This window comes from Cottoperca gobio, unplaced genomic scaffold (genome assembly GCF_900634415.1).
Source record: "Cottoperca gobio unplaced genomic scaffold, fCotGob3.1 fCotGob3_282arrow_ctg1, whole genome shotgun sequence".
Lineage (NCBI taxonomy): Eukaryota > Metazoa > Chordata > Actinopteri > Perciformes > Bovichtidae > Cottoperca > Cottoperca gobio.
Window position 1 is genome coordinate 83,349 of NW_021166892.1, and position 25,727 is coordinate 109,075.

At 42.6% G+C, this 25,727-nt stretch overlaps 2 protein-coding genes and 1 pseudogene across 3 annotated transcripts in view; 1 reads left to right on the forward strand and 2 right to left on the reverse strand.

The window, feature by feature from the left end:
* Positions 1–170, forward strand: part of LOC115005218 (beta-galactoside-binding lectin-like) — a 2,995-nt gene extending 2,825 nt beyond the window's left edge. The window contains exon 3 of the mRNA XM_029427006.1: positions 1–170. This exon is cut by the window's left edge and continues 89 nt beyond it. Coding sequence (XP_029282866.1) covers positions 1–58 — 58 coding nt within the window. The 3' untranslated portion in view covers positions 59–170.
* A 1,338-nt stretch (positions 171–1,508) lies between these two features.
* On the reverse strand, positions 1,509–2,579 carry LOC115005219 (urotensin-2 receptor-like; annotated as a pseudogene).
* Positions 2,580–3,621: 1,042 nt separating this feature from the next.
* LOC115005217 (arf-GAP with dual PH domain-containing protein 1-like) lies at positions 3,622–19,481 on the reverse strand. Of its 2 annotated transcripts, none has more exons than XM_029427004.1 (11): positions 19,394–19,481; positions 17,965–18,095; positions 17,387–17,478; positions 12,488–12,570; positions 12,282–12,394; positions 10,764–10,910; positions 10,401–10,484; positions 10,221–10,283; positions 7,888–7,959; positions 5,969–6,200; positions 3,622–4,999 (listed from the first exon to the last, which is right to left on the reverse strand). In XM_029427004.1, the coding sequence occupies exons 1-11, from the start codon at positions 19,479–19,481 to the stop codon at positions 4,971–4,973; spliced, it is 1,134 nt and encodes a 377-aa protein (XP_029282864.1). In that variant the 3' UTR covers positions 3,622–4,970. The 2 variants fall into 2 exon arrangements, with proteins under 2 accessions (XP_029282864.1, XP_029282865.1); XM_029427005.1 differs by having other exon boundaries at positions 19,291–19,429.
* Between the last annotated feature and the right edge of the window lie 6,246 nt (positions 19,482–25,727).

Genomic DNA, 25,727 nt, shown 5'->3' on the forward strand with positions numbered 1-25,727 from the left:
GTACAGCTACTTCGACGTCAGCGGAGAAGCAAGGATCATCGGCATCAAGCTCAAGTAGAAGTTCAACTCTTCTGAGCCCTCCACCTTTTTATGTGTCGCTTTAATGGTGTGTTCTCCAACAGTGAAGGCAGGCCCAGGCCTCCTGTTGTAATAAGAGAAACCGGCCTACAGAGGGAGACACAGCTCATCGTGTCTGCTTTACAATCATCAGTCACTGGGTTTGTTAATAAATGCTGATGGACAAAAAGAAAAGTGTCTCTATATTTCTCTCACTGACACACTAATACAACACAGGCGATCTCCAACGATGAGTCCTAATCGACAATTGATTTACGTTCTTTTATCTCTACATGCAACATTCATCAAACTCATGAATCTAAAGGTACTTTTTACACTTGTACCTGAATCAGCTAATTAAAATCTGTATTTTACTTGAAGAGTTGTTTCTAGTTCAGGTCACGTTTTAGATTGTACGTGAGAAAATGAAACCAGTGCATGTTTTAAAGCCAGTAAAAAGAGATGTGGACATACATTCAATGATATTAAAACCACATAAGAGCCACTGAAGCTGCATGATGTCCGTAAGTGACGACTTAATAAACTCCATTTTATTATTGTGTTATTCTGCAGTTTGTACAAAAGGGTGACATGTTAAATATGGTATTAGACATCGAACACATTGAAGAATGTATGTGAACAAGAACATAGAGTTTGTTGGCCAATATACAGCACTATAAGCAGGTAACAGAGAATTAAACAGGATAATGCAAAGGGACAGAGCAGATACGAAGGAGGTGAGATGGACATTTTTACAGAGACAATTTGCAGGAGCACTCAAAGAAGCCGTGGCTCGGGGCTGAGGAATGTGGCACGACGCAACCACATTCCCTGCAAGGAGATGAAATATCCTTTACATGTGGATGGCAAATAGGAGAGTAAAGGAAACATCTTTACATTTCACTCCATTGACCAGCCATTAGAAATTCTAGAGCAATTGCAAAGTAACCAAGAGATGTGATGAATTCCAGCATTTCTTCCAAACTATTGGAAATTCCCATTTTGTAACTTTTACAATGATAATTAAAAAAAAATTCACTTGGGAAATAATTCACATTTGAACCCAAATGTCAGTAGCTTAGAGATTCTATCAAATGTGTATTTGTCAGAAGGATATAATCAATAATCAATCAATCAAGAAGGCAGATTTGTAGACGATCATCTGTACATGTGAGGATGTTAGGTTCTATAATAAAGAACACAAAATCAAATGCTGTCATTTGTCCTAACAGCTCTGCTTAAACTTCTCAACAGAGCTGGGAAAAAATATGTGTTCGCAGCATTTACAAAGTTTGTAGAAAGTTCTACATCACATTACAAGTCTCACAAATATGACGTTTTCCAGTTTTTTACAAAATCACTAGAACATAAATGTCCTCCCTCAGGCGAATGACTGGGCATAAACAATGTGTTGCTTGAGTGTCTATGCTCAGTGATCATTTATTCATCCACTAAAGTTCCTGCAGTGGTGTAGTCACAGCTGACCCGGGGTCAGCCCTGCTTGAACCCACAGACTGACCTTTCTGGGCCAAGTAATCTTTATAGTTCCGGGTCAGAAGAGTGTAAAGAAATGGATTGATGCAGCTGTTCCCGTAGGTCAGACAGGTGACAAAGAAATTCACATAATTATGAGCAGCGGGAGACAAAGCGTTGAGGGACTCTGGAGGAGAACAGTTTGGCTAGCTGCCATCCCCAGAAAGGCAAGAAACAAGCCCAGTAGGCCACTATGATGCTAAAGATCATCGAAACCACCTTTTGTTTGAGTCCTCGCTTCCGAGCAGAGCGGCTGCTTCCTCCCAAACTAGCCTGCACTGCCCAGTAGCGGCTGGCTAGCCCCACATACAGCCCAACGATAACCAATCCAGGCACTAAAACACTTGTCAGAAACAGGACGGTGATATAAGCTTTGAAGGCCTCATGGGTCCAGGTAGGGAAGCAGATCCTCTTGACCAAACCAGCATTGTTTGGTTTGCCCTCCCTGAGGCGGATCATCACCATCATGGGAAGCGTCAGCACGAAAGCCAACCCCCAGATAATCCCTGCCGCAAGCCTCCGTTTACGGGACGAGGACCTGTGTGCGCTGAAGGGCCTTGCCACGGCACGGTAGCGTTCCAGGCTCATGGCAACCAAAATGAAGACGCTGGCATGCATGGTGAGGAGGTCGAGACTCAGCAGGATGCGACAGCCAGCCTCACCAAACAGCCAGTCATGGGCGAAGTAGGTGCAGACCACGAAGGGGATGGTGGAGAGATACAGCAGGTCTGCCAGAGCCAGATTGACGATGTAACGTACATGGAACCTGTCCGGCGCAAAGCGGCTGAACGCGTGATGATGAGTGTGTACGTGTTGCCCGCCACACCCATAGCACACATGATCATCAGTGTGGCACCGAGTACAGATGTCACCCAAAGGCCTCCACTGCCTCCACCACCACCACTCTCCTGGGTCCCTCCATCTCCAGCCCCCGGGCTCAGGACAAGTCCCAGGTGTGGCGTGATGGTGGCATTAGGAGTGCAGTTCATTGCAGGTTCACAGATCCCAGGTCAGAGGAGTTTTCCCGTGGCGTACTATACCCAGAAAGAAGGTCCTCCACACAGCCATAGTACCATATTTCTCCAAAACCAGGATCAGCGTAAACAAGATATCACCTTTCAAACTGTGTTCAAAATCTCTGATGGCAAACTCCTGCAGCGCCAAGGTGTACTTGAACAAGACTTCAGTTGCTCACATTTCCAGAGAGTCTCCTCGTGGGGATTATAATGTCACTTCCAATACATGAAGCAGATTTGTCTCCACAGTAGGAGCTGTTTTTGTCTTGATTGGAGTAGGGTCGAATCCTCAGTCAAAATCCATCTCTTAATTTTTCCAGATTTCCACCTATGTGGTAGAGATCCTTTGCTTCCTCCAAAAGATCCATTTTAACGGCTCACTGGTCCTCTTTCCCTCCATTAACCACTTGATGCTTGGCAGATGAGCCTCGGCTCCATGAGACTCCCTGGTTTGACAGAAGACTGTTGGGTCTGTGTTCTTTAGGGTTTTCGTGGTCACTCTCCCTCCTCTTCTGTCCTCTTTCCTCCCTCTTTCTCACCAGGGTGAAAAACTAGCATAGACCTATAGATTTATGAGGTATTCCTCTCGGGCCTCTGTAGTTTTAAACACCCAGAAATCACTGGCAAGGGAAATTGTCCACAACCACACACACATATCTATGTACAACAGCCAAACACATCCTACATATAAAGACATAAGAGGAGTGTATTTAGCTCGTTTTCTAAGGAGGGATTACTTGTCTTTTTGTTTTGTTTTGCTGAAAACCTTATCTTCACGACTTAAAACTGAATACACCTGCTCTCTCTGTTTATATAAGGAGTGTTAAAGAATCCAACTTTCTACTTTAAATCTATATGGTGCAGGAAATCTGATATTATAATTACAGAATAACGTTTTAGAGGAATAAGATGAGATCTGAATGGAACCTACCTTTGGATCCATTATCTTTGATTTAATACAACTGAATTTGCTCAAAAATCTATAAAGAGATTCCTTGACAACTTCCAGATGAAATATTTTTTATTTGAGATCATCCATATTTAGAAGTGGTATGTCAGTCAGCCATGCTCAAGCATAGAAATGCCTTTAAAGAAGAAAAAAAAGACACCAAGTCAATACGTAATGAGAGTACCTCTTTAACCAAAGAACAGGAAAGGAAAACATAAAATGACAATAAAACATATCAATTTAAAAAAAGAAGAAAGAAAGAACCTTTAACTGGAATTGTTGATTGTTTGAACAAAGACTTATATGAACCGTCTGCCACAGGGAGGCGCTGTGACACCATGTAATGGCTCACACTGCCTTTACAAACAGACACACTCGCATGTCTCAAAATCAACAGTAGACTTAAAATAAAATACACAATCATAAATGTTTAATTCGTGATGCAAACTGTACAGGTAGTGTGTCCAAAGATACTGAACCAGCACAATAAGCAGCCCATCAACTGGACTGCAATACTTTTGCTGAATATAAATGCTCAAAGTCATGACAGTAGTTACAACGTTTACATAAAACAACCAACGACTACAATTGTATTTTTATAAAAAGGATTTTATCAAAAGGAAGTGTGAATCCTCCACAGATGAAACTTTCCCTCCCTGTATCTTATTAGTATTACCCAATAATCACAACACTTAATACAAGAGGACCAAGGCACTTCTCACCTTCAATGCCCTTTTCTTTAATCTTACTTTGAATATTTAATAAACCTAGAAAATCCAAAGACAATATTTTACTATATTAAAAATAAATCCACTGGCACAGAAATAGTTTTACATTCCTAGAATTAGTAAGAATGGGCAAGAAAATAGTGCCTGACTCCTCTCTTTGCCGCAGCGCACACCCTGACCAGTTACTCCTACCAGCACATGATGGCTGAACGAAAGAGGAGCATCGTGTCCCAGCTGTGAACGATGGTCAGGGGCAGTTTGTGCTTTTGTTTAGTTATTTGCACTAAAAGAAGTTTGAAATATTCATTGTTCTCGACAAATAAACGTTTGCATTTTGTTTATTCAAAAAGAAAAACGTTTTCTCATGTTTGCACATTCCATTTACAATAATAAAATAATATTGTATTTGATATTTGCCTTTAAATTTGCCTGGAAATTAACATTCTGGCCCTGAATTACTTGGTATCTGATCGGAACCAACTTTTTCGGTTCAGTATTACTATTTCTTTTGTCAGATAATGTTTTTAATTTACCAAAGAATATTGCCTTGGTCCTCTTGTTTGTATTCTAACCCCAAAGAGCAGCATTGGGACATATAGTGATACATGCTCAGAGGCAGAAGTGATGCGTGTCCTGTGTCAGATCGGTGATGGGTGCGAGGAGACGGTCCCACGGGCCTCTGGTCCATCAATGTTTGTGCTTGAACAACGCTTCCACTTGAATACAAATCAAAGTCCAAAGTTAGAAAAAATGCTCTTTTACCCAAACAGACTAATCATGTTGTATGTTGTATGTCCTGGTGTACCGTTCATTCTTCCTATTCTTATATAGAAACACGTGTAGTTCTTCACTGCAGTACATGAGAAATATATTGGTTCACACTAAAATGATCCATCATTGGATTCATTTACAGCGAAATTTAAGCTAGTGGCACAGCTCTAGGGTTGATAGTGACATATCTTGAACACTATTGGATGAATTAACAAAGAACTCATGGTTCCTAGACGATGTATCATAATGCTGTTGGTGATTACTTTTCTCATAGCGCCACAAGTTTGATATTATTGTTTCAGAGAGAAATGCCTCAACAACTCCCATCAACCTCAGTCGTTCTTTGTGTTCAAGGCCCTGTAACACAGGTCCGTATGGCAGAAACGTATGCTAGCGCATATGAAATCGGCAATACGCTGGTGTACGTTGTTGAACGCTGAGACGTGAAAATTTTTTTGAGCATGTTAAAAAATGCGTTATGTATCTGTTGGACATTTGTCGAATACGTTGGCCATTCACTCTGATACGTTTTGTATAAGTACGTAATTCGCTATCAATAGGCTCTGTATACGTTCATTTACGTTGTATATGCTAATTTTCATATGCGCAAGCATACGTTTCTGCCATACATCACCTGCTACGCTTTAGCATGCTAACAATTTCAATGGGAGCGATTTAGCATTGCAACCGCTGACTGTTTTACTGAACATTTATTTCACCACAACCACTGAGGACCAAGAAGTATTTTTATTTGAATGTCTTATTCAGTGGCGCCCTGTGGAGCGGAGTAGCTATTTGATGTGAAGCTTTTAAAAAAACAAACAGCTACAGCCACTAATAAAAGGCGTAATCAGCAGCTCATTATAAATACTAATAGCTAATACATAATTAATGACTATTTAATGAATTCTTACTTGTATACTCCTGAGGGGACATCACAGCATTCATGACATTATTGAAGTGTTTCAGCCAATCCTGCTGGTCGGCCTCGGACTCGCAGGTAAACAGGAAGCCGCGCTCAGGTGTTACTATGGTGATACCGTGTTGCCAGGCGCCGTTGCAGTGGGTGCCAGCAGGCAAGCCAGGGGAGGCGCTGTAACCGTGGCTCTTGTTTCCCAAGAACACTTCACCTTTCGCAAAGGCGTCCTTCAAAAAGATGGAGAATGAAAGGAACATAAGTCAACGGAATATTTCTGAAGTTTAATGCTCTCGGCTCACAAACAACATTAGCCATGCTAGCTGCGTGGCTCTTGGGTTTCTGTTGGACAGTTGGTCGTTCCACCTCTTTGGTCCGGACTGCCATCAGATTGTGAACACACGTTGATGGCAACAATGGACTGTGGTGACCCCCTGACGTTTGCTCTAGCCCCATGGTAGTGACATTTGACTTTTTTTGTGAAATGTCTCTTCAGCTATTGGATGGATTGCCATGACATTTAGTACAGACATTTAGGGAAGCAACTAACAATTATTATCAAAACGATAAATCTGCCATTCTCTGACATTCCTTCAGCCTCAGCTACTAATTAGCAAATGTGAGCATGCTAACAAGCTAAACAAAGATGGTAAACATTAGCATGTTAGCATTGTCATTATGAGAAAGCTAGCATGTTGACATTAGCATTTAGGTCAAAGCTGTGGCTACATGTAAGTACAGCCTCACACAGAGACACAATAGTACTATAAGGAAGTAAGGAAGTTAAACATAAACCTGACATATCCATTAGCTCCACTGCTAATGCTCAACTTCTTACCAGCACATGTGTTCACAACACGCATTCTGATACCTTCTGGGAGTTTATAGGGTGTCTCAATGTCAAAATGACATTGACAAATATTTACTCGTGCACATTCTTTTTGCTCAAAAACCTCAGCACTTACTGCGTTACTGTTGCATGATATCCTTTAAAACAAACAAGTCTGTTCTGCTAATACAGGTGACACTACTTAATTGTCTGAAATAAATCTCACTCTCTGTTCCCACTAGTCTGAACAAATAGCCTACACAGTGCACCACCGCATTGTGCACCCAACACCTAACATACATATTTGAGTCTAAAGGATCAAATGACACTGACATTCCTCCACATATTCCCAGTCGACACTCAACTTCACTAGACTTCCTCTTCCTTTCATCTACTAGTTTATCTTGTCTTGCACCTATAATCATTGCACCTCTCCATTGAGCTATTACATCAGCAGCACTGCCGAGCTAATCTGGCCGGGCTATCTGATGTGTATTTAGCCAAGTCTTGGGCAACCTGAGCCGCCCCCTCTCAAAGCAAGTCTCTTAATCATTCAATGATTCAGAATCTTACTTTCACAACGTCTCCACCTTCCAAACACTGATATCAGATGAAGGTTTACACATGCAGGGTCCAGCGTAGCTCACAGGGTAAAGCTGCTCTGCAGGTTAGCATTGCACTTCACTTTGAGCCCGTCCATACTGTGAGGACTGTATAATAACGTTAAGTATGGATGACAGTACTTTATATCAGCCTCCCCCCACTGAGTACTTAAACTAATTAAACCCTCCTCCTTCCACTCGCCATGGTGCTCCTTTAGATCTTTTTAGAGCTCAAGAATACCGTAAAGCAGAGGTGTGGACTCAAGTCATACATTTGATGACTTTAGACTCGACAAAATTAAAAACACATTTGCAAATCGACTTGGACTTTACTTGGAAATGAGCTTTTTGACTTTGAAACACCCACTGCCACCATCAAGGCATTATTGTTGGAACCATTGTCCCTCAGGTACTAAAGACTAAAGATAAACTGATGATTTATTGAAGTCTGTGTGACGTGTGCAGGCGTGTGTAAAGATGCCATACCAGAGGATCTTTGAAGTACATGAGGCGCCTCTGGTCGAGAGTGAACCAGCGTTTCTTGAAGCCTTCTGTGTGCTGTAAAGACAGAAGTTACAGAGACAGACATGAAGTGAGAGACACACAAAGCAGCATCGTACTGAAGGTGGAGTCTGTGATTCATACACTGTATTAGCAAGTCATGCATCGGAGTTTCCTGATACTTTATGTAAGACTGTCGATTATTAAAGTGTGTAGAGCTGCAACTAATGATCATACATTCATCATTTAACCTCTAACTTCTTAAACAATGAAATCAATCGTGTTAATTGTTGTCAATTCATTGGTCGGTGGAGACAAATAGGTTCAGCACTAAAAGTCAAAGTCCATTTTGCATCACTGGTGATACTAACATAGACAATGAATGGAGACGTTGAGAACAGGGGGGTGGGGGGGGGGGGGGTGTTTCTGGTGTTTCATGTATGTTTTGCTGGACTGATGCTGAATCTCTTTGCAGTGCAATTCAACCACTTTGTCAAGAATGCTGTGAAGCATTCCCCGTTACACAACCCTATCACCCAGATCCGGGATTTGAAAAGTCAAACTTGTTGAACGCGGTTGAAAGTTTACGTCACATCCAGATCCACGCTGAAAGCAATGATCGATACACAACATCCTCTGAGAGTTTAAGCTCAAACTTAAGCTCTGGATAATGAGGCTGCTAATGCCACCGTCTGCTGCCACACTGTCTCGTTTTCAACCAACCGTTTGTCCTTCTCAATGACTCCTTCACGTGTCTCAGACGTGCATGGCGAAAATGAACGATGACGTCCGTTTAGCAAATCGGCCCGAGCAGCAAGTTCTTTCATCTTCTTTGTGTGCGTCTGTGATTGACACTAATTAAGATTAAGTTTATCTTCAAGCCTTTTATTGGCTCTCAGACAGACGGACGATGAGGCCGCCTGTCGTACAGCCGAGCTCCCTTCAGCTGCAGCAGAGTGTCTGAAACTCAATTCAGAATTAAGCCTAGTTTACATTTTTTAACAAATTGTAAATTATTCTAAACATTTTATTCAGTTCATGTTTGCAGTAAGAGTGACATTCTCTTCAAATCAAATGTATTTATACAGCCCAATATCACAAATTATACATTTGTCTCAGTGTTTAAAGACTGTACAGGATACAACACCCTCTGTCCTTAGATCCTCTGTCCTTAGACCCTCTGTCCTCAGACCCTCTGTCCTTACACCCTCTGTCCTTAGACCCTCTGTCCTTAGACCCTCTGTCCTCAGACCCTCTGTCCTCAGACCCTCTGTCCTCAGACCCTCTGTCCTTACACCCTCTGTCCTTACACCCTCTGTCCTCAGACCCTCTTAACCTTAGACCCTCGCATCTCACAAGAAAAAACTTCCTAAAAGAAACCCCATAATTAAAGGGGGAACAATGTTAGAAACCTCAGGGAGAGACTGAGGAGGGATCCCTCTCCCAGGATGGACAGATGTGCAGTAGATGTCGTGTGTCTCTTGATGTGCCTCAGATATTTAGTTAGGTGCAGTGCGACTTGCAGCTCACTGAGTTGCATTGTTTTGTGTATTCTTTGTTGAGATGTAGTTTAATATATTATTCATATAATGTTTTATAGATTAATTGATTCATCTTTTGGTCTAAAAATGTCAGAAAATAGTCAAACAAAAGGTCCATCCCAGTTTCTCAAAGTCCAATGTCGTTGGGTCCTTGGCTGTAAAACAATTGGGAACCTTTGCTGTATAATATTAAACCAGAGAGCAGTCCATAATAGAAAGGTCCACACAGCCCTGCTCACTAAGACTGTTATTATCCCGGGACCTCACAAGGTTCTTGATGTCCCCCCCTCGTCTCTTTGTGAAACACATTTGTGCAGGATAATTAAATCACTGCTGGCTCCTTCACAACTGTAGAAGTTAAGGTCACATTATAAAACTGAGTTATTGTTGAAAGTTCTCAGTGCAGGAGAACAATCATATCTTAACTAAACATGGAGGGCCATTTCTATTTCAGCGTGGACATTTCTGTAATTACTGCTGATCTCTATAATTACTACACATCATAAAACAGTGTTTGACCACGTGAACAGGTTTTATATGGACTGGAATATGCTGCGATGTGTTCTGGTTAATGCTAATGAAGACCTCCAAACCCTTGGAATTAAATGTTCCTTTGAGGAAGTAAAAGGTTCAGACATTTCACCTCAGCAGTCCAGGATCCGACCTGCAAAGGGCTTTGAGAAACAGAACGTGTGTTTCTGTGTGTGTGTGTGTGTGTGTGTGTGTGTGTGTGTGTGTGTGTGTGTGTGTGTGTGTGTGTGTGTGTGTGTAACTTGCCTTGGGGCCGGTCTTTTCCATCTGTCCTTCCTTCAGAAAGTTCCGAGTAAGTTTGTGCACCAGCTGAAAACAACAAGGCAAGCAGAGATAAAGTGTGTGTGTGTGTGTGTGTGTGTGTGTGTGTGTGTGTGTGTGTGTGTGTGTGTGTGTGTGTGTGTGTGTGTGTGTGTGTGTGCTCACCTCAGCATCAGTAGAGCCAGGGAAGGCCACCTTTAAATAGTGAAGCTGAACTGCACGGATCGTATTAAACCAGTCTACGATCTCCTGATGACGACACAGAGGTTATTAGAGTTATTCCTGATTATGTTTATTAGGATTATGATCGATAATCAAAGTTTTTCCCAGATCTTCAAGCACTTTGCGTTTGTTTCCAGGTAAAACATCTTCATACAACACGACTTCCTTGTTTCCAGAGTGTTTTACCCTCCATGTGATGGATGAGAAATCGGATTCGAATGGCAACTTATGCTGTAACTTACAGTCGTACACGGCATCACTGGAAACAGTTAACTCTCTCTAGGTTGTGTTAGAGGCAGAGCACACCTTGCAGTTGTCATGGTAGACAAAGATGTTGCGGGTGCTGTAGTCTTTGAGGTAGGTGATCTGCAGGCCGTTGGGGTTTCCTATCTTCTTAGGCTGGAAGGTTGCGTTGATGGTGTCCACTTTGATTACTGCTTTGGGCTCCTTAGCCTGCAGGACAGAGGGAGGAGAGGGGAGGAGGAGAAGAGAGAGAAGAGGAAGGGAAAGGAGAGGAGGAGAGGAAGGAGGAGAAGAAAGGATGAGGAGGAGGAAAGGAGGAGGGGAGGAGAGGAGGAGAGGGATGAGATGGGAGGAGGAGAGGGATGAGATGGGAGGAGAGGATTAGAGGAAGGAGGAGAGCAGAGGAGGACGGGGAGGAGGAGAGGAGGAGAGAGAGGAGGAGAGGAGGAGAGGAGGAGAAGAAGAGAGGAGGAATCAACAAGTCATTTAGACGTTCTGAGCAATAAACTACATTTTCTCTTTAGCGTCCATGTTGTTTCCACATCACGACTTAAAGCTCATGAAACACCAAAGTCTGAAGAACGACTTCGCAACTAAGGAAATGGTTCCATCCGAGGAGCACCTGAATGCACCACTGGCCTTGGTGGAGAACTGCGCTCTTCTGAATTATGAATGAAATGCAATTGTTTCATGTCATCATGAAAAAACGTTTTGATGAAAAACTCAGTTTTTGCTGCCACAGTTTGACCAGAAGAAGTCACGGAGTCGAGGTGTGTGCAGGGTGTCAGGCCTGGGGCCACATGTTGAGCTGTTTGTAACCATGACAATAACATCTGGAGCGATCGTCTGCACATCAGCCTGCATCGCTGAGAACATCACGTCTGAGACACTAATCCCACAAAACCTGTTTGTGCAAGGTGTGCTTTAATCTGTCATGACTTGAATTGAAATGGGAACATAATCTGTGTGTGCGTGTGTGCGTGTGTGTGTACCTTGACCTTATCAGAAAACAGATTTTACTAAGATTTGGCAAATGATTAGATTTGACACTTTCCTGTCAGTGAACGTTTGACAGATCTTTGTAAACAGAAGCCTGCAGACTCTAACTTATATATTTTACACACCTCAGGCTCAAAACCTGAAGCACCTGAGCGACACTTTCCCCTTCATCCCCGCTGTGACTCTATGAGGAGGCTTTTGGCTTTGTTGTTTTGCTATAGCAGAGCCGGCAGGAGAACTGGAGGTCAGCAGAAGAAATACTCACAATAAAAAGACATTTTTATGCCAAATTCCTAAATGAGCCGTATATTTTCTAGTATTTGTAAATGTTTTGGGTGGTGCAGAGTTTAGTGAAGCAGCTTGTCTGAGCACGCTCACACGCAGCACAGGGAGCACGTACACATACCTTTTGCAGGCTTTTGTAGGTGTGATTATAAAGTGCGTGTAAAAATACTGCAGCACATAATGTGGGGTGTGGTCTACGTTTGTGTCTTTATCGCGCTCCCTAATGAAGGTATGTGTGTTGTGGTTGACGTGCTGAAATGTGGCTACTTAAAGTCGAATTAAAAAACCGCTGCTTACGTCATATTTGGTGAAATACTTCAGGGTCCCCTCCCTCTCCGAGAGGACGAATCGCCTGCTGAGGAACTGCCCGTTGTCCCGCCCCATCTTCATCAACAAGCCATCTTTAATTCCTGCAGGAAACCAGCAAAGCTCATTTAGCAGCATGAAGGCGTTGTGTGCATGCATGAGAGTGTGTGTGTGTGTGTGTGTGCACACACACTCACCTTCCTCATATGTAAAGTTCTTCCAAGGCTCAGAGAACTCCTTCCTCTCGTACTTTGCTCTAATCCACTGCTCCTTCAAAGTCCTGAACACACAGACACATGTGAACAGAAGCAGCTTGTAAAGAAAAGACATAAAGCAGACTGAACAACGTCTTGTGTACATGGACAAATAGAGACCCTGGACAAATAGACAGATAGGGACAGAAAGGGACAGATAGAGACAGATAGAGACAGATGGAGACAGATGGAGACAGATGGAGACAGATAAAGACAGATAAAGACAGATAGAGACAGATGGAGACAGATGGAGACAGATGGAGACAGATGGAGACAGATAGAGACAGATGGAGACAGATAAAGACAGATAAAGACAGATGGAGACAGATAAAGACAGATGGAGACAGATGGAGACAGATGGAGACAGATAAAGACAGATAGAGACAGATAGAGACAGATAGAGACATATAAAGACAGATGGAGACAGATAAAGACAGATAGAGACAGATAAAGACAGATGGAGACAGATGGAGACAGATAGAGACAGATAGAGACAGATAGAGACAGATGGAGACAGATGGAGACAGATGGAGACAGATGGAGACAGATGGAGACAGATAGAGACAGATAGAGACAGATAGAGACAGATGGAGACAGATGGAGACAGATGGAGACAGATAGAGACAGATAAAGACAGATGGAGACAGATGGAGACAGATGGAGACAGATGGAGACAGATGGAGACAGATAAAGACAGATAAAGACAGATAAAGACAGATGGAGACAGATAGAGACAGATAAAGACAGATGGAGACAGATGGAGACAGATAGAGACAGATAGAGACAGATAAAGACAGATAAAGACAGATAAAGACAGATAGAGACAGATAGAGACAGATAGAGACAGATAGAGACAGATAGAGACAGATGGAGACAGATAAAGACAGATAAAGACAGACAGAGACATATAAAGACAGATAGAGACAGATAGAGACAGATAGAGACAGATAGAGACAGATAGAGACAGATAGAGACAGAGACAGATAGAGACAGATAAAGACATATAGAGACAGATAGAGACAGATAGAGACAGATAGAGACATATAGAGACATATAGAGACAGATAGAGACAGATAAAGACAGATAAAGACAGATGGAGACAGATGGAGACAGATAAAGACAGATAGAGACAGATAGAGACAGATAAAGACAGATAGAGACAGATAGAGACAGATAGAGACAGATAGAGACAGATAAAGACAGATAAAGACAGATAGAGACAGATAGAGACAGATAGAGACAGATAAAGACAGATAGAGACAGATAGAGACAGATAGAGACAGATGGAGACAGATAAAGACAGATAAAGACAGACAGAGACATATAAAGACAGATAGAGACAGATAAAGACAGATAGAGACAGATAGAGACAGATAGAGACATATAGAGACAGATAGAGACAGATAGAGACAGATAGAGACAGATAAAGACATATAGAGACAGATAGAGACAGATAGAGACAGATAGAGACAGATAGAGACTAATAAAGACATATAAAGACAGATAAAGACAGATAAAGACAGATGGAGACAGATGGAGACAGATGGAGACAGATGGAGACAGATGGAGACAGATGGAGACAGATGGAGACAGATAGAGACAGATAGAGACAGATAGAGACAGATAGAGACAGATAGAGACTAATAAAGACATATAAAGACAGATGGAGACAGATAAAGACAGATAAAGACAGATAGAGACAGATAGAGACAGATAGAGACAGATATAGACAGATAGAGACAGATAGAGACAGATAGAGACAGATAGAGACAGATAAAGACAGATAAAGACAGATAGAGACAGATAGAGACAGATATAGACAGATAGAGACAGATAGAGACAGATAGAGACAGATAGAGACAGATAGAGACTAATAAAGACTAATAAAGACAGATAAAGACAGATGGAGACAGATAAAGACAGATAGAGACAGATAGAGACAGATAGAGACAGATAGAGACTAATAAAGACATATAAAGACAGATAAAGACAGATAAAGACAGATGGAGACAGATGGAGACAGATAGAGACAGATAGAGACAGATAGAGACAGATAGAGACAGATAGAGACATATAAAGACAGATAGAGACAGATAAAGACAGATAAAGACAGATAGAGACAGATAAAGACAGATAAAGACAGATAGAGACAGATAGAGACAGATAGAGACAGATAAAGACATATAAAGACAGATAAAGACAGATAGAGACAGATAAAGACAGATAGAGACATATAAAGACAGATAGAGACAGATAGAGACAGATAGAGACAGATAGAGACAGATAGAGACAGATAGAGACAGATAGAGACATATAGAGACAGATAGAGACAGATAAAGACAGATAGAGACAGATAGAGACAGATAGAGACAGATAAAGACAGATAGAGACAGATAGAGACAGATAGAGACAGATAAAGACATATAGAGACAGATAGAGACAGATAGAGACAGATAAAGACAGATAGAGACATATAGAGACAGATAAAGACAGATAGAGACTAATAAAGACATATAAAGACAGATAAAGACAGATAAAGACAGATGGAGACAGATGGAGACAGATAGAGACAGATAAAGACAGATGGAGACAGATAAAGACAGATAAAGACAGATAGAGACAGATAGAGACAGATATAGACAGATATAGACAGATAGAGACAGATAGAGACTAATAAAGACATATAAAGACAGATAAAGACAGATAAAGACAGATGGAGACAGATGGAGACAGATAGAGACAGATAGAGACAGATAGAGACAGATAGAGACAGATAAAGACAGATGGAGACAGATAAAGACAGATAGAGACAGATAGAGACAGATATAGACAGATATAGACAGATATAGACAGATAGAGACATATAAAGACATATAGGGACAGATATAGACAGATAGAGACAGATAGAGACAGATAGAGACATATAAAGACATAAAGACAGATAGGGACAGATAGAGACAGATAGAGACAGATAAAGACAGATAAAGACAGATAAAGACAGATAGAGACAGATAAAGACATATAGAGACAGATGGAGACAGATAGAGACAGATGGAGACAGATAGAGACAGATAGAGACAGATAGAGACAGATAGAGACAGATAGAGACATATAAAGACAGATAGAGACAGATAGAGACAGATAAAGACAGATAAAGACAGATAGAGACAGATACAGACAGATAAAGACAGATAGAGACAGATAGAGACAGATAAAGACATATAGAGACAGATAGAGACATATAGAGACAGATAGAGACAGATAAAGACATATAGAGACAGATAGAGACAGATAGAGACAGATAGAGACAGATAGAGACAGATAAAGACAGATAGAGACAGATAAAGACATATAGAGACAGATAGAGACAGATAGAGACAGATAAAGACAGATAGAGACATATAGAGACAGATAAAGACAGATAGAGACTAATAAAGACATATAAAGACAGATAAAGACAGATAAAGACAGATAAAGACAGATGGAGACAGATGGAGACAGATGGAGACAGATAAAGACAGATGGAGACAGATAAAGACAGATGGAGACAGATAGAGACAGATAAAGACAGATAGAGACAGATAGAGACAGATATAGACAGATAGAGACAGATAGAGACAGATAGAGACAGATAGAGACAGATAGAGACAGATAGAGACATATAGAGACATATAAAGACAGATAGAGACAGATAGAGACAGATAAAGACAGATAAAGACAGATAGAGACAGATACAGACAGATAAAGACAGATAGAGACAGATAGAGACAGATAGAGACAGATAAAGACATATAAAGACAGATAAAGACAGATAGAGACAGATAAAGACAGATAGAGACATATAAAGACAGATAGAGACAGATAGAGACAGATAGAGACAGATAGAGACAGATAAAGACATATAGAGACAGATAGAGACATATAGAGACAGATAGAGACAGATAAAGACATATAGAGACAGATAGAGACAGATAGAGACAGATAAAGACAGATAGAGACATATAGAGACAGATAAAGACAGATAGAGACTAATAAAGACATATAAAGACAGATAAAGACAGATAAAGACAGATAAAGACAGATGGAGACAGATGGAGACAGATGGAGACAGATAAAGACAGATGGAGACAGATAAAGACAGATGGAGACAGATAGAGACAGATAAAGACAGATAGAGACAGATAGAGACAGATAGAGACAGATGGAGACATATAGAGACATATAAAGACAGATGGAGACAGATAGAGACAGTGAATCGCTGCCAAAAGCTGCACCGGCAGAGAGCTGCCCCAGCGGTGGAACATTTCAAAGGTAAGTACAGTACAATAGAGCTGAATGCTTTATAAAAGGTACTTTATGTATCTCCAACTACTTGCTCAGAGTGAGAGAAGGACAGAACTTTAGGCCCTGCAACCTTGAACGTATTATTTCAAATACATCTTCAGAAGTGAATGAGGACATGACATCGTTAGAAAGTGAGCTTACTATCAAGGTGTGGAGGAAACCTTTCTTCAAGATCAGAATACATGAGTGACATAAGGATATACTGTATAATGCTGCATGTCCCCTGCATGGTGTGGACGTTCTGCTGCAGCATCAGCTGAGCAACCCGTCTTCACTGAGGGGGAACAATCCACAGCGGAAAACTAAATAGAAACACTTGTGGAAAAACTGTGTTGTCTTTCCCAGTTCACCTTCTTCACACTTAAATGTAATTTAGAGATTTGGGCTGGTAAAGCATTTAAAGTTTATTTGAACTAAAATCAGGTGGTAATGCACACAATGCACATGCATTCACATGATGAAGAATGTATGTGTGTGTGTGTTTCAAAGGTTACTCACTGGCAGTCTTTGTAGGTTGGTTTGTAGTAGTAGAACGGAACAGCAGCCTCATATTTAATCTTCATCAGCTCGTTGCCGTTCTCAGACATGAACTAACAAACACGTGAAATAAGAGATTATTTAAGGATGAATGACATCGTGGCACTTTTACTTTGACCTGCTCAACAGGTATAACATTTAGCAACGTTACAATAAGCTAACAATCAGAAAACTGAGATGATGAATGTTAGAAATATTTAGATAAAGATGCTCAAAGGAGCAACATCCTTTATTATCTGGTGTGTGTGGATAATAATGCACGACGTCATGCAACCGGGGAAATGTTCTGGGTAATAATGTGAAATGATTGAAGTGCACTTCATTTTTATTTCCCCATAAAAGGCATCAACATGAAAAATAGAAACGTTTTTCTTTCACCATGCTCCTAAAATCTAAAGGTGCCTTTTCTAGCATTATGTCCGAGCAAATGAATAACTTTGATGAGGGAGGAAATATAATAACAGTATGTGACGAACGTGTGCTATACCTCAACCTCTACTAAACATACTGCGAGCATCTCGGCCTGGTGTCCGCCTCACCTGCACCTCGTGGTCCTCCCAGTGCGACAGGCTCAGGGACTTGACCTTGCTGACGTCGGGGAGGTTGCGGTGGATCCCGGAGCAGGCCAGGCAGATGAACACCCCCAAGGAGCAGGAGCCCCAATCAGGATCTGCAGAGAGGAAGGTGGAGCGAACACATGGAGTACGACATGTATGAGATGCACAAGAGAAGTGATGGTGTGGTGGTGGTGGGTGGGGAGGAAGGATGGAGGGGACAAGAGCAAGGGATGCATATATTATTCTTGTTATTGATTCTATTGATCAATCTATTTTTTATTAATTCAACTTTTAATCTTATAAATGGCCAAACAATTGTGAAATATAACAAGTTCTGCGACCCCGAGGACCAGCCAGGCATAAATATAATATCAGACTTATTTGGCAAAAAGTCAAAGATATTTAATAAATGTTGGAGAGAGAGGCATCGAATCCTGTTTCTGCCTTAAGAAAATATTACTCATTAATTATTAGAATTGTTGTTGATTACATTTCTGCCGATAAACTGATCAATCACACACACGCACGCACGCTGTGGTCTTCCTTCTATATAAAGAGGGGGGGGGGCTTTGCACGTTTGTGCCCAGAGGCCCATTGTCTCATAATCCGCCCGTGTTCACCGTGCTCTTATCACGAGAGATCCCCGATGGCTGAGCAGGGAGAACATTCCTTAATGTTCCAGTCGCTCACAGCAGATTAGAATGATATATAATCATTTATATATATAGTCCTCACATGCCAACTGGCCAAAGTAACTCTCTTTTTGTGTCCAATCATGAGGAACAGAGAGAAATGACAGGAAGCGGGAGCAGAGGGAGTATTATTAGACGTGTGTGTCGTCTACCTGCCTTAGATAAACACACTTTAGAGATACACAGATAAAGCCTGGCACTGATGGTACTTTGCACTTTAACTGCAGCAACATGATGCAAGATGATCCTTTATAGAAATAATGATCCCTCAATGCTCCATAGTGAGGCTCAGTGAGGGAGGGCACGAGCCCTCTCTGCATGTGCAGACCTGCAGAGCTCTACTGACTCCTGAGAGGCTCACCTGTGGTGGTGCCTTCAGGTGCTCCTGGAGAGCTCTTCCCTGCGAGTTCCTGACTCACATTTAAAATCAGAATAACAAAGTGAAGTATCTGCTACATTTAGATAGATGATAGAGAGATGATAGATAGATGATAGAGGCATAGAGAGATAGATAGACCCTAGTGTTACGTTACAAGTCAAGCAGCGTGACATTTGGCCTGCGAGGGTTGACTTTTAAAAAGAAAAGTGCGTGAACATGGTGTGTTTTAGTGATCACCTCAACCGTGTTGTCAAATCTCAGCAATTCAAGACATGCGACGCAGTTTGACTTCCCTGTCCGGAACATTTTTACAACTAATTCAGAGGTTTTATCTTCTTACCGGGGGCGCCGCAGTCTGCGCAAGCGTCATTTCCAGGGTTTTGGAGGATCTCCTTCAGTGCTCGCGTTGCTCTCTCATTTGCCGACATTTCAGCTTTCAGATTCCTCCGCTATCAGAGAGAGAGAGAGACAGAGAGAGAGAGAGAGAGAGAGAGAGAGAGAGAGAGAGAGAGAGAGAGAAGGGAGGGAGAGAGAGAGAGACAGAGACAGAGAGAGAGAGAGAGCGAGAGAAAGGGAGGGAGAGAGAGAGAGAAAGGGAGGGAGAGAGGGACAGAGAGAGGAAGGGTGGAGTGGGGGCAGGTAAGGAGTGTCTCCTCGGCCTCGACTCTTCCACGTGAGTCCCAACGTGCTGCGGGCAAGTCCGCACAGGTATGCGTCCTCCGCACAGGCGAGGTTCTGCCTCCGATTGACGAAAAAAATCTCTTCACAAAGTTTTTAGGGAAATATCCATGAGCTGTCCTCTTCCACTGCGTCCCTTAAAGCCCTGCTGACACCCTGCAGGTGACACCCTTCAGGTAGCCTGAGGCGGAGTCCTGCAGAAGTCTCTGGAACCAGATCACGGCCTCACGCCCGGGCTGCCTGCGCAGTCTGGAGGTGTGCATGGACAGGAATGAAACATTAAACAAGGAAGTGAAAATCAGAGGTTGTTCCAACTTGCTTTTCCGCATAATTGGTGGTTAGGTTGCTCACTGTGCAGAGTGCAGCGTTCAGACAGAAGAGCGCAGTGATAAGGTATCATGTCACATTATCATGCTGACCTTTAGGAACACGTGAGAGTTTGATACTGACAGATGAATCATCACGTGTCCTCATCGAAGTTTGTGATTCACATGCTGCAATACGTTTGTTGGGCTCATTTAGATTAAAGTTATTTTTGGATAAATATAACGACACACTATGAAGGAAGTCAAGAAAGCACTATCTCTGAGATGTAGTGAAGTGAAGTATGAAGGAGCAGGACATGGAAAGTACAAGTCCCTCAAAAGTGTACTTAAGTACAGTACTTGAGGAAATGTAGTGAGTCCCGGACAGCTGCAGCTTGGAGCTCCATGGTTGGCCAGCAGGTGGCAACAGTTCCCCACTGTCCTGCCTGCTGGGACTGTTGAGTGCAGTTCTGTGTGATACAGGTGTGGCTCAGTGCTGCACCTCTGTATACAGTAAGTGTGTCCTTTAACCAAACATCACTGCCCTCCTTTCAGCACCACGGAGAGCGTCAGATACACAGGCTCACTAATACTACGAATACTCATGAGCAACTCAACAGTCTTCCCAGTCAAAGAAAACGATATTCTGTGGAAATCTAACACAAACATTCTCACTTTGAAGTAAGTTCCCCTGTGCTTGAATGATCACTACCTCAGACTGATCGTCTCAGAGACAGATGGCACTTCGGCTGATTTGACAGTCAAACCAGGATTTGATGTCATTCTTTGCAGTGCTGGATTTCCCCTCTGACAGCAGAAGACTAATGCTCCGTTACCAAACTCATTTGTCAACACCAATCCCAGATAGTTGTTTATCTATCCCCCCCTCCGCCGCCGCCCCGGGATCTTCCTCTTCTCTCGCTGACGATGGAGGAGTTGGATGCTAGCACCCGTCGAGCCGTGTGATGGCGACGCCTCATTGATTGAGGTTAAAGTCTGAGTGTTGGTTAGTGTCAGAGACAGGTCAGGAGCGAGCGCCTCCTCTTGTTCACTCACTCGTGATGTGATGCATCAGATACAAGATTTATACAAACATAAATGATTAAAGGACAAAAGCAAACTTATAGATTTCCCTCACTTTATATCTCTTTCTTTACAAAGTGCAATGACTGTCGTATCGTTACTTCTAACTCCAGGATGAACAACTGATATTCCGCCTTATTTGTAGCAACAATTTGCATCTTAAAATGCACACCGTCTCTCTGTGTGATGATTTATATGCACGCAGTCGGTGGCATTTTGAAGCTCGCTGGGTATGACGGGGACTAAATGGCAGCGAGTCCAGGCCATTAGTCTGTGTCCTGCTCCGGGCTTGTGACACATCAGGCCCGTCTGTGGTCCGGCCTTTCCGTCTGGGCTCCCGGTTTATTCATATACAGCCATAAATTAGGCGACAGGAATCGTCTAACAAAGTTTAAATCAATCGTCTGAACAGGATGCTGAATGTTGGAGACTTTTGATTTGAATGAATTGTTTTAGTTCTGACGACGAGTCGTCAAAGAAACACGGAGCGGGGTGCACTGACTGGGATCAGGAGCGCCGGTATTAACACACATTGAGGGCAAACACAAGAAATAAAAGCACATCAAACAGGCTTTGAACACCTACTACTAACCTGGCCTTCATTCAAACACGTGTCATTGTTCCTGTTTGCTGGATATCCAAGAAAAGCTCAATATATTACAATATGGTGAAATCCAGTCCAACACAAACTATATAAATCCCTTTGGTATGGGCATGCATACTGCAGCTTTGCCATTTACTTTGGTTAGAACATAATTACTATTGTACATGCATATAAAGCAGATTAAAGGAACACTTCATTTGTAAATCAAATACTCATCACGTGTTCCTTTGAACTCTCGAGATTAAACACGCAGATAAATCTGGATGAATGGCAACTAATGGAATTAAATAGAGTAAGAGTGGAGGGACGAAGGATGAGGACAAAAGACCAGAAATGGAGAGAACGTTAGTAAAGAGTGTGAGAGACACAAACAGGGTGACAAAGGAGGAAAGATAGAAACTCCAGGAGAACATAGGGACAGATAGAAAAGAGGTTAGAAAGGGTGAGAGGAAATGAAAAAGAGACAGGATGAGAGATAAGGTGAGAGAAAGAGAGAGACACACACACACACACACACACACACACACACACACACACATACACACACACACACACACACACACACACACACACACACACACACACATACACACACACACACACACACACACACACACACACACACACACACACACCCCCAGAGACAGAAAGGAGGAGAGAGGCAGGAAGGGAGAGGACCGGAGGAGGGAGGAGAGAGAGAAACAAAACGGAAGAGAGCATATCACTCGTGGCAGACTCTGTCATGGAGTTAATGGGGTTTTGCCACTTCCTATCATCCCAGTGCCTTTTGAACCGTGGCCTTTGCATACAGAAAGATCATTAACTCCCATCTCTGCCTCCTCCAGGGGCCTCGTCTGCGGGTCGAGTCGTCAGGGAGAGCCTCCCTGCTTCCATTTAAACATGCACCACATACTGTATGTAACAACACAGCAGTGTCAGCAGAGATGATGTAGATTCCCTTTAGTTACCTGAATAGAAATGCACTGGTTGGATGTGCACACGCTGCTGGGAAACATCTTCTGATTTCGGATCACAATTTGCTCCGAAGGTCCAGAAGTTCTCCTGATGTCCAGACGAGGAGGAGGAGGTCGGAGTCTTCCCACCCCTCCAAGCATTCCAGGTGCACGACGCAGGAACTGAAGTGTCTTTGGCAGCTGTAAACACGATGTAACTCTCAGCTGTGCAGCCTCCACATCTTTAACATTATTATTATTTCCAATGATGATGGCAATGACTGTAAAGGTCTGCAAACATCATGAGGAGATATAAAGTGGCTGAAACACCTACGGACGTGGCAACGTTACGTCAACATTAAAAGAACTGCGGACGTGGAGTAACCCAAGGACGGAGGTTACGTGAAAAATCAACTCTGGTTTCACACGGGACACGAGCCCTGGTCTCCTGGGAAGACTCTGGCGTTTACACATCCTCCACTTCCTGGTTCACAACTACACGTGTTACATACGATAACAAAGCAAGGTCCTGACTTTTTATTATAAGCAGCTAATGTTGCAATAAGCTCTGGTTCAAGCACTGAACCACAGAGCTGTTCATACCGAGCGTAGCAGGGCTGGGAGGGGTGAGCAGGTGAGGTGCCTGCTGGGTAATCAGATGGATAAATCCTCAGTCAGGCGGTAGAGAGGGAGGTCAGTGCCGTACATCCCCTCCCTTCACCTCTCCTCCTCCGTGTCTGCATATTCACTTCACCCTGCGGTGCACAGAGCCTCAACACAACACGACACGACACACACACACACACACACACACACACACACACACACACACTGGATGTGTCAGTGAAAACAACTCCCCGTCTTCTTATCTAAACTGGAAATTGTTTCAAAAGACGACTTTCATACTTACAAAATGAAACACTTGGCCTGAAGTTCGACAGGAGGAGAATTAGACACAACACATAAGCGAGACAGTGAGTCTCATTTGTGTTGCCCCCCCTCCCTCGTTCTTCTCGTCATCAGGAGAAACAGGGATCTCCCTGATAAAGACAAGCTTACACATTCTGCATTGTGCTCCTTTGCACTTAAATACTGTGAAGCTCTACATCTCGTGTCTTCAGCTTCTCCGACTAAATGTTGCTTTGCTGGAGTCCAGTTACAGACACAGATCCTGAAGCATCCATCTCTCTGCAGCAGCAGAAGCGTATACGAGCAACCATGTGAGACACCAGGGACTTATTAACATCCTTAAAGGAAGGATTAGACTTCTCCTCTTCAACTCTTTTGCATAGAGGCGTTCCTGCTGCATACCGTATATGTATTCCCTCCTTTTGTTGACACTCTGCAAACACCGTCTCCTGCTTTGTGTCATCGATCGTTTCCTGTTGATGGATTGCATGCAGAAGGGCGCGACACACGGATTACATGCTTAAGTTTCTGGTCCAACTAATACATACTTCTATTCACGGAGGCGTTGGTAAACACCACATGGTTGTGTAGCTGCATGGTGACCAGGGTGGTGCAGAGAGACTGTCGTGGATATGTATCGCTCACAACGTTGTGGTATGAAACAGAGAGGAATCAATGAAGCACAGACACAGATATAGTTGATTAATTATTATTTCATTGTACAACAAACAACAATAATGAGAACACTACCTGCTTCCAAGCACAACCGCGTAGTGTGGCAGCTCATGAAGAGAATCTAAACCTTATAATAAATACGACATTGTTCATTAGATTATTTTAACAAGATCACTTGGGAATATTTGTCCATCCTTGTTTGCACGAGTATCCAGATGAGCTTCTTAGGAATATCCCAACGGTGTTGTCACGTAGAAATGATTAATGAACCGACTACATGTGTGAATGGCACATGAAGCGTGCTACAAACTCCTGCAGTGCACATGGAAGTCAAGGTTAAGGCTGGATGGATTGAGTCCTAGGGAAGGAAGCACTGGTCTGTTCCTCCTGCAGGAGAGAGACTCATGGGGAGGAAGGCTCTTCACATTATTTATTCATTTATTGTGTTTATAGAGGACACAAGTAGTGACCACAGATTGAATTATTTGTTTCTGTATATCTGAAGTTTCATAAGGAAGCTACAGAAGGAAACAGGAAAAGCTCCTCACAATAAAACCCTCTAATTAATCCTCAATCACAGTTCCCCAGCATCCCTGTCTAGATGCTAAGCTAAATGTTTCCCTGAATAGAAAAGGAGTTTGTTCCTGACCTCCTGCGTCTCAGATGATTAGATCTGCAGAGGATCTTTCCTCAACAGTTACGCTTATTATGTTTTCCTCCCATTCATAGTGTTTCCTCTTCATCATCATCATCATCATCATCATCATGCTGTATACGGCACATATCCACTGGACGTTAAAAGCCACTCTACTGTGTTTGTGTTCCTATTTTAAAAAGGACCAATTTAGAACCTTGTAGAGACATTTTAGAAAAGTGTCGCCACTTCTTACAAAGGACGTTACAGGGTTAGGACTTGGTTTTAAGGTTGATGTGTGTGTGTGTGTGTGTGTGTGTGTGTGTGCAAGTGTCTGCATGCACACACACACTAGCTGTGGGTTTGTGTGTGTTTGTCTTTTGTGGTGCACAAGATATAGAAGGCTGAGCAGTTCCTGGTTATATTGGATGAGTAATAAATCTTTCATCTGTTCAATTTCATTGCAAGTGTAGGTGTGTGTGTGTGTGTGTGTGTGTGTGTGTGTGTGTGTGTGTGTGTGTGTGTGTGTGTGTGTGTGTGTGTGTGTGTGTGTGTGTGTGTGTGTGGTACACTTACAACAGTTTGACACTTGGGCGTGGGAAAGGGAGATCAAACTGTGCTCTGCTTGGGTAGCATCTGTTTCCTCTATCTACTGGCAGATTGTCTTTGAGTGTGTGTGTGTGTGTGTGTGTGTGTGTGTGTGTGTGTGTGTGTGTGTGTGTGATCTTGAATGTTGTCCTTCATTAATTACCTGCAAGCGCTGGAATGCCTGAGCAATTAAAAAGCCTAATCTTCATCGACAGGTCATCGATTGCTCATCAGTTCTCAGCGTC